Source organism: Rhinichthys klamathensis, unplaced genomic scaffold (assembly GCF_029890125.1).
Source record: "Rhinichthys klamathensis goyatoka isolate OS25496 unplaced genomic scaffold, OSU_Roscu_1.1 h1tg000331l_1, whole genome shotgun sequence".
NCBI lineage: Eukaryota > Metazoa > Chordata > Actinopteri > Cypriniformes > Leuciscidae > Rhinichthys > Rhinichthys klamathensis.
The window spans coordinates 5,995-15,852 of record NW_026606846.1 but is presented as its reverse complement, the minus strand read 5'-3'; the positions used below and the strand labels follow the sequence as shown (position 1 = coordinate 15,852).

The window sequence follows — 9,858 nt, the reverse complement described above, 5'->3', positions numbered from 1 at the left end:
GAGCACCTATTCTGCTTCTTTCCATCTTCATCTGTCATTAGTGTGTAATTTTGCTGTTTGAGCATGAAAAAGTGAGTTATTCTCTATATCAGTGTCAATATTTCTGAACTCCCTGAAACGCCTCCATTGCAGTCTTAAGTTTCTTCCGGAAATAAACACGTCACAACATTCCTCATTTAAATAATCATACGCAGAATAAAGGGGCTGGTTGAGTTAGTTATTAGTGTGTTGAAACTGGAGGTTATGGTAAAGGACTGGCAGTGTTGGTGAGATGTTAACTACAAGTAGCAACGCTACTAACTTAACTACATGTTTTAGTATCAGTAGCTCAGTTGCTTTTAAAACAGTGTAGCTTTTCCAGTAGCGAACTGTTCTTTCCCCTCAGCAAGTAGCGGTGTAGTGCGACTAATACATTCTGTTGTGTCACGCATCTTTCAGCTTTACAGTTCCCGGAGAAGACATCTTCTGATGATTATAGGCTAAAGGACGCACAGGAGTGGCTTGAGGACTCCTGTACGTCTCGAAGACTTCAAGCACAAACAGGTGAATAGCCTTTTTAAATTGATGAATTATTCTGCATTATTGCACTCTATTTCAAAAGTGTCTATCAGATTTGATTACAACGATGATCCGCCATAGTTTGATCTCTCCGGCTACAGTTTAGTAAAGAAACTAAAAGATCACTAGTCAAGTCACCTTCATTCATTTATTCAAGGTTTGCGTTCTCGAGCTCCAGGCACTGTTGCTGTGCGGATGAGCGGCCGGAGCGTGTTAAGGGTTTTCTGTTAGAGCGGTGTCGTGTTAGCGGCCCCTAAGGGAATAACTAATGATCTTTGCAACGGAAGTGAATCAATAAAAACTAACTTTTGCTGGACAATAACTTTATTCTAGAGCTGCTGTAAAGCCAAAACCATCTCTGTTACTTTAATTTCATATTATCACTGTAAAGCTTCTTTGAAACAGTCTATATTGTTAAAGCGCTATATAAGGTGACTTGCTCATCACAGTTCAGTCTAGGTGTCAGAACCGCGTCTCCTCACAGCAGATCTCAGTCAAGTCATCTTCATTTATATAGCGCTTTTAACAATGTAGATTGTTCCAAAGCGGCTTTACAGTGATAAATAGGAAATTAAAGAAACAAAGATTATTTTGGCTTTATAGTAGCTCTAGAATAAAGTTATTTTCCAGCTAAAGTTAGTTTTGATTGATTCTCTTCCGTCGCAACGATCATTAGTTATTAACTTAGGGGCCGCTAACACGACACTGCTCTAACACAAAACTCTTAAGTTCTCTCTACGCAAACTTTAAAAAACGTGAGCCTGTGAGAACGCTGATAGCGTGCAAGTGCGTATTAAGAGCTCATTCTATAGGTTTGCGTGTTTGAATATATGTGCTTCCCTAAAAAACCAACCCTCAACAAACTACTTGTCTGGCCTTAAAATTTATAATACAGAATTTATTCTGTACTAAATCCTGACCGAAAATCCTCACAGATATTATTTCTTTCTAGAAAGGAACACAGTTGTGAAGATACTGCTTTTTCTAATATCTTTGACAGAAAAGGCAGATTCGAGATCGGCCTGTAATTGACTAATTCTGTAGGATCAAGTTGTGTTTTTTTAACAAGCGGTTTTATCATAGCCAGCTTAAAGGTTTTTGGTACGTATCCTAGAGACAAAGATGAATTAATGATATTAAGAGGAGGATATATGACCTCTGGAAGCATCTCTTTCAGTAGCTTAGCCGGTATAGGATCTAACATACAAGTTGTCGATTTAGATGATTTAACGAGTTTGCAGAATTCTTCCTCTCCTATAGCAACAAATGAATCAAATTTTTCCTCAGGGAGACTACAATGCACTGTCTGATGCGATACTGTGGTAGACGGTTGCATAGTTATAATTTTGTCCCTGATATTATCGATCTTATAAGTGAAGAAGTTCATAAAGTCATTACTGCTGTGTTGCTTAGAATCTTCTTGGCTTGAAACTTTATTTTCCGTCAGTTTAGCTACTGTTTCAAATAAATACCTAGGATTATGTTTATTTTCTTCTAATAGGGTTGAAAAATAAGCAGATCTAGCAGCTTTTAAAGCCTCTCTGTAAGCAATCGAGCTCTCTTTCCATGAAATGCGAAATACCTCTAGTTTAGTTTTCTTCCAGCTACGCTCCATTTTAACCCTAACCCTCTATGTGTGTGTGTGTGTGTGTGTGTGTGTGTGTGTGTGTGTGTGTGTGTGTGTGTGTGTGTGTGTGTGTGTGTGTGTGTGTGTGTGTGTGTGTGTGTGTGTGTGTGTGTGTGTGTGTGATTCATGTCACTGTTTCAACTCCTTTACACACTTTATAAGCTCTTCACGAGCTGGTCAAAACACCATCATATGTTGATACACACAGTTTTAGATGTTCGTTAAGTTCAGTCTAAAATACGTTTTGTTTTGTTTTCTTTAGGTTTGGTCTTAAAAATGACCGTGTGAACGCTAAGAGAACCAGGACTAAATGCATTATTTTCTTTCTTTTTTTTTTTTGTCTGGATCAAGAGAACTACAAGTGTGAAAACAGCCTTAAACTCCTCAGAACTCATTCTCATTAAACCTTTCTGATTATTATTATTATTATTAGTGCTGATGATGAATTGTTGAAGCCGTGTTAAAGAACCGCGTTTATTTGAAATACAAATCTCTGTGACATTATAAATGTCTTTACTGTCACTTGTATGACACTTGTAAAAGTATGAATTATTAAATAAGTATTCAAAACAAACATTTGAACAGTAGTGGATATTTAAAAGTATATTTTCCATTACATTTCAGTTCATTCTCATTGTATTCTCTCTTATTTTCCTTATCTTTTACTTCACTTGTATTTTTGACCTTTTAACCTTCAGCTGTAACTTGTCCTCCGCCTTTTGTGCCTAGCAACACCCTAGCAACCAGGCAGAGTTGTGTTGGTGAGTTTGCAGTAGTTTCTGTGCTGACGGATGTGTTGTTCTTCCTCTCCAGGACAAAAGCTCAGTTGTGACTATCAGTGATTTTATCTCCTGGCTTTAACAAAGGTCTTTCCTGCTTCATACACTGCTCGTTCACCTGTTCCACTCGTTCACCTGTTCACTCGTTCACCTGTTCCACTCGTTCACCTGTTCACTCGTTCACCTGTTCACTCGTTCACCTGACAGCAGGGAAGCCGTGTTGTGTGTATCGAATAAAACAAGCATCTGATGACTCTTTACATGAACAGGATGAAATCCTGATCGTCTGATTGACAGAAACACTTGAGCAACAGTGCAAAAAAGAGTGAAAAGAGACATCTATCACTCACTCACACACACACACACACACACACACACACACACACATCGCTCATAGTCATGAATATTGTGGCCCGGTTTCATTCATTCATCGTCTGTCAGATTGATAGTATTAAGAGAGGAAAGTGTCGTACCTGCCGCCCGTCGCTCCGTCCATCACAGACTCACACACACACACACACACACACTCTCTCTCTCTCAGGTGTGGGTGTATAGGAGGAGCGGTCTGATGTCATCAGGTCTGTTTCTACTCTTCCTGATTTCCCATCCACACACACACTGTTCATCTCAATCACTCTTCACATGTATCTGAATGTGTTTTTCATGATGGTCTTCAATCATATTCAGCATCCCGTTATGATATGAGCTTTTATTCTGCTGCAATGAAGTCAACAGAGTTACTGAAAATAGAAACTTTAATTGGATTTCTACTCCGGTAATCACAAATGACACATTTAGTAGTATAAATGTGTTTATGGGACGGCAACTACGAGAGGAAGTGATGTCATCAGCAATCGCTACTACAGGAAACATACCTTCTGTAACATGTCACGGCTAGGAGTGTTGATTGACAGCTGGTGTGTGGGGGAGGGGATAGGTTGTTGTCTTATCGCAACATATACAAAATATAAAATATTATATAATAATAATAACAATAGCAATCATATCAATAATAGACAAAGTCCATGTGTTGAATCAGTCCTTTACCATCCCACATCATAACCACAAGACAACATGAAACGGAGGGGGCGGGGCCGCGAGGCGCGAGGGGGCGGAGCCAAGGCGGTGATGTGGAGGAGGCGGGGCTTAGATGATGCCGTATTTGGCCAGATCGCTGAGCTCCATGTCCCCGAACGCCTCCCATGGGCACACCACGGTGATATCTGTCCCGGGACAAGACCACACCAGCGTTAGGGCTAGCACACACCGCACATGCTGTGTTATATAATACTGTTCTTATACTGGGACTCACCTGTGCCGAGACCCTCCATACCCGGAATATCATCACCAAACCTGCGGGCGAGAGAGACAAGCATTAATGTGTGTGTAAGTGTGTGTGTGTGTGTGTGTGAGAGAGAGAGAGAGAGAGTATGTTAGTACCCTTTCTGGCCGGGTTTGGGGGCCTTGCTCTTGAAGGTGCGGGTCTGCCTCTGCTTGAACTTGGGCGGGCCCTTCTTGGGTGTGGTGGGGCCGGTGGTGCTGGCGGGGGTGGCCAGAGCGCTGCCCGCTGGAGGAGCCGAGTTCATGTCTGAAACACACACACACACACACACACACAGCTTATCATCCCAGGATCACAGAGTCCTCTCCTTCATCATCAAGTGCTTCTTCTCCCGTATATGATCATAGATGAGTGTGATAACGTAAATACAGTCAGTCATGATCACAGAATAAAGCCCTTTACATTATTCCAAACGTCAATCAGATTATCATCTCACAATAATCCACGTCAAACTCTGTTTTTCATGTTGCCTCATTAAAACAGTTAATCTCATTAATATAACAGACTTATGAGATTTCCTTCATCCGACAGATCATGAAGTAGCACAGATTAACACACCTGAGTCTCTCTCTCTCTCTCTCTCTCTCTCTGTCTATCTCTCTGTCTATCTCTCTCTCTCTGTCTCTCTCTTTCTCTCTCTCTCTGTCTCTCTCTCTGTCTCTCTCTCTCTCTCTGTCTCTCTCTCTCTCTCTCTCTCTCTCTGTCTCTCTCTCTGTCTCTCTCTCTCTCTCTCTCTCTGTCTATCTCTCTTTCTCTCTCTCTCTCTCTCTCTCTCTCTCTGTCTATCTCTCTCTCTCTCTCTCTCTCTCTCTCTCTCTCTCAACTCTCTCTTTCTCTCTCTCTCTCTCTGTCTCTCTCTTTCTCTCTCAACTCTCTGTCTCTCTCTCTCTCTCTGTCTCAAATTCAAATTCAAATTCAAATGAGCTTTATTGGCATGACTTATACAGTATTGCCAAAGCATTGGCCATTACATAGGCAATGAACAAATAATCGATAAATTAATAATGTAAACAAATGCATGAATACATTACATTTATATCATAATGAATCAAAATGAAATATATCAAAATGACAAAAAAAAAAAAAAAAAAAAAAAAAAAAACACAGTTGAGTCAATTCAATTCAATTCAATTCAGAAAGCTTTATTGGCATGACAAAAAATACATTTTGTATTGCCAAAGCATCAAAACAACATAGAAAATGATTTAGAACATTTAGTACACAAAATAATACTGATAGCATAAAACCATAATAATAAAATAAACAAAGATTAATAAATAAAATATAAAGGATTTATAAAACATCTCTGTACAAAACAAAAAAAACAAGCAAAAAACAAACGAACACTGAACTTGGAATTGAACATATACATGTGTGTAGGTCTTAGGCTGTGAGTGAGTGTGTGTGAGTGTGTGTGTGTGTAGGTCTTAGGCTGTGAGTGTGTGTTTATTGGATGTTTGCTGGTCTCTGGTCGTCCCTCAGGATATGGCAGGATGCTACAAATTTTGCAGCTATATTTGAGCATTTGGCTTCTTCGCCAAGAATGAAACGGAGTTTTTGGGTTGGGTTACAGGTGTTAAATTGGGGAAATATTTGATTAATTTTGGGGTAATATTGGTCTCTGATATGTTCATATTTTGGGCATTCTGTGAGGAAGTGCAGCTCGGTCTCCGTCACTCCCAGGGTGCAGTGCGGGCAGAGTCTGTCCTCACGGGAGAGCCAGGTCTGTCTGCGCCGGCCCGTCTCTATGGCCAGGCTGTGCTCGCTGAGTCTGTACATCGTCAGGGTTCTCCTGAGTCTCACATCACTCACTGTGCTCAGGTAGTTCGCAACAGTGTACTCTCGATTTAGTGCCGAATAACATTCCAGTTTGTGTTGGTTTTTAATGGTGTTTGTCCAATGGGTGATGTACTTGTCTTGTTCTGTGGTGATAATTTGTGCGGGCCGAATGTGTGTGAGTGTGTGTGTGTGCTGAGGCGAGCTGATCTCTGCAGGAGAGAGCCCAGTCAGTCTCAGCACCCGCTGGCACAGGGGACTCCTCGCTACGCTCAGCTCTTGGTGTTGTAGGGCTTTGTAATGGTATGTGTTGGGGTCGCTTGTTTTTAGGTGTTTCCAGAATTTGATGGCTCTTTTTTGGATGTTTAGAAGGAGAGGGTATTGGCCTAATTCTGCCCTGCATCCGTTGTTTGGTGTTTTCCTTTGGACTTTGAGAATTCGTTTACAGAAATCTAAATGTAGAGTTTCAATTGGATGTTTTTCCCAATTTAAAAAATCAAATTTGATAGAAGGACCCCACACTTCACTGCCATATAAAACAATCGGTTCAATTATTGATTTGAAAAGTTTGAGCCAAATTTGGATTGGGATGTCAATTTTGATTGATCTTTTTATGGCATAGAAAGCCCTTTGAGCTTTCTCTTTGAGTTCATTCACAGCCAAAGTAAAGTTGCCAGTTGGAGTTATTTTCAGGCCGAGGTAGGTGTATGTTTTTGTGCTCTCAATGGTTCTGTGTGATAGTGTGAATGTGTGTGTTGGTCCCTGAGATCTGGAGCGTTTCTGGAACATCATGACTCTAGTTTTCTGGAGGTTGACGGTCAGGGCCCAGGACTGACAGTAATCCTCCAGCAGATCCAGGCTGTCCTGAAGCCCCTCTTTAGTGGGCGACAGGAAGACCAGGTCGTCTGCGTAGAGAAGACACTTGATCTCGGTGTCGTGTAGAGTGAGACCTTGAAAGGGAGCATGTTCTAATATATCGGCTAATTGGTTGATGTAAATGTTGAAGAGGGTGGGGCTTAAACTGCAGCCCTGTCTCACTCCACGCCCCTGGGAGTCTCTCTCTCTCTCTGTCTCTCTCTCTCTCTCTCTCTCTGTCTCTCTCTCTCTCTCTCTGTCTATCTCTCTCTGTCTCTCTCTCTCTCTGTCTCTCTCTCTGTCTATCTCTCTCTGTCTCTCTCTCTCTCTCTCTCTCTCTCTGTCTATCTCTCTCTGTCTCTCTCTCTCTCTGTCTCTCTCTCTGTCTCTCTCTCTGTCTATCTCTCTCTGTCTCTCTCTCTCTGTCTCTCTCTCTCTCTGTCTATCTCTCTCTCTCTCTCTCTCTCTGTCTATCTCTCTCTGTCTCTCTCTCTCTGTCTCTCTCTCTCTCTCTCTCTCTCTCTCTCTCTGTCTATCTCTCTCTGTCTCTCTCTCTCTCTGTCTCTCTCTCTGTCTATCTCTCTCTGTCTCTCTCTCTCTGTCTCTCTCTCTCTCTGTCTATCTCTCTGTCTATCTCTCTCTGTCTATCTCTCTCTCTGTCTCTCTCTCTCTCTCTGTCTATCTCTCTGTCTATCTCTCTCTGTCTATCTCTCTCTGTCTCTCTCTCTCTGTCTCTCTCTCTCTCTCTGTCTATCTCTCTGTCTATCTCTCTCTCTCTCTATCTCTCTGTCTCTCTCTCTCTCTCTGTCTCTCTCTCTCTCTCTGTCTATCTCTCTGTCTATCTCTCTCTCTCTCTATCTCTCTGTCTATCTCTCTCTCTCTCTCTGTCTCTGGAACAGATGCTCGTTCATCTGATCATGAATATTTCATATGATACACATGTCAGTTTTCCTGCTTTAAGCACAAAAGTGTAGAATAGAGTCCTGATTAAACTATTCTAAATTATACCAACATCAACAACTGGACAGAGGTAATAGATCAGACCAGAGATTGAAAACAGAGTGTGTTAGGGTCTCTCTCTAGAGTAAAGAGTGTGTTACCTGCGTCTGCTGTCGGTGAGCGGTGTGTGTGTGTCCGTGTCTCTCTCTCTCCGTCTGGAATAAGGGTTGTCCATCTCTCCGTCTCTCTTATAGTCTCACTGGAGGTCAGAGAGCAACTCCACCCTCTCCCGTTAGGGAAACACTAATCCACTTAATGCTCTGTGTGTGTGTGTGTGTGTGTGTGTGTGTGTGTGTGTGTGTGTGTGTGTGTGTGTGTGTGTGTGTGTGTGTGTGTGTGTGTGTGTGTGTGTGCGCGCGCGCGGTCATGACTCTTTAATCTCAGGGTTATGGTCTCGTTTCATGAACATGTGAACACCACACATATACACACATGAATATGGACACAAGAAAATGGACAAAATAATGTTTGACTGGAAAAGTCTGACGCTCAGACACACGCCTGGACATTTAAACGTACAGAAGAGATTAAGATAATGGTCGGGGTGGTTTTAATGGTTTTGTTTTAAACTAGACAATTCCCATAAAGTATCAATGAAGAAATGATTGGTTGTTTAAGGTGAAAAATAGCCATTTGTCAAAGAATCTAATGTATATTTTCTTTAATAAAGTAGCCATTTCAGTGACAATGTTGAGAAATATTGAGTATGACTTTAATTTCAATTATTTGCTTCTCTGATTTCTACTGTAGTTGAAAATTACATTCTGTTGTTTTATTTTCTGCCCATGTTATATATATGTAATTTATTTGCTGTAGAATAAAATGTCCCTTTGTTAGCACTTAAAATTAATGCATGTAGAGAATGTGGACTGATGTCTATAGCAGAATTCTTTCTGTCTACATTAATTCACACAGTTTAAGGATTGTATTTCTCAGTTGTATATTTGAGAAGAGCTTGAATGTGTAGCAGACAGATGTGGGAAGATTGAGATTACCAATATAGCAGTTTGAGACCCAGACAGCACCATAGTGTCGGTCCAGATCCGGCCCACATCTGGACCGTGTGGAATCCACGTGTACCAGATATAGGCCGAATCTGGGCTGACACTATGTTGCTGTCTGGGAGATCAGCACTTCTTATTCTATATGACAGATGATTTAATGCAGTAGAGCTCATAATCTTGGGTTAATCTGCTCTAAACTAGCACCAAACAATCTCTGAGCTTTAACAGAGTCCTGAGAGAAGAACAGGTGACGCACTGTGCCGTAAACTTCAAACACACACATACTAAACCAGAACTGTTCAGCTGAACCAAACCCTGAAGAAGAATGCGCCTAGACACGACCAAAACACATGCTGTAGTCAGCCAGATCCGGGCCGTATCCAGATCAGATGGAGGACCTGCGCCTAGACACGACCACAACGCATGATGTAGTCAGCCGGATCCGGGCCGTATCCAGATCAGATGGAGGACCTGCCCCTAGACACGACCACAACGCATGATATAGTCAGCCGGATCCGGGCCGTATCCAGATCAGATGGTGGACCTGCGCCTAGACACGACCACAACGCATGATGTAGTCAGCCGGATCCGGGCCGTATCCAGATCAGATGGAGGACCTGCCCCTAGACACGACCACAACACATGATGTAGTCAGCCGGATCCGGGCCGTATCCAGATCAGATGGAGGACCTGCGCCTAGACACGACCACAACACATGATGTAGTCAGCCGGATCCGGGCCGTATCCAGATCAGATGGTGGACCTGCGCCTAGACACGACCACAACACATGATGTAGTCAGCCGGATCCGGGCCGTATCCAGATCAGATGGAGGACCTGCCCCTAGACACGACCACAACACATGATGTAGTCAGCCGGATCCGGGCCGTATCCAGATCAGATGGAGGACCTGCGCCTA

General features: G+C 42.3%; 1 protein-coding gene across 1 annotated transcript; it reads right to left on the bottom strand.

The window, feature by feature from the left end:
* Positions 1–3,992: 3,992 nt before the first annotated feature.
* On the bottom strand, positions 3,993–8,144 carry pde6hb (phosphodiesterase 6H, cGMP-specific, cone, gamma, paralog b). Its single transcript, XM_056272154.1, has 4 exons — positions 8,038–8,144; positions 4,405–4,552; positions 4,277–4,317; positions 3,993–4,187 (listed from the first exon to the last, which is right to left on the bottom strand). Exons 2-4 carry the CDS (start codon positions 4,548–4,550, stop codon positions 4,111–4,113), a joined length of 264 nt encoding a protein of 87 aa, XP_056128129.1. The 5' UTR covers positions 4,551–4,552; positions 8,038–8,144; the 3' UTR covers positions 3,993–4,110.
* Between the last annotated feature and the right edge of the window lie 1,714 nt (positions 8,145–9,858).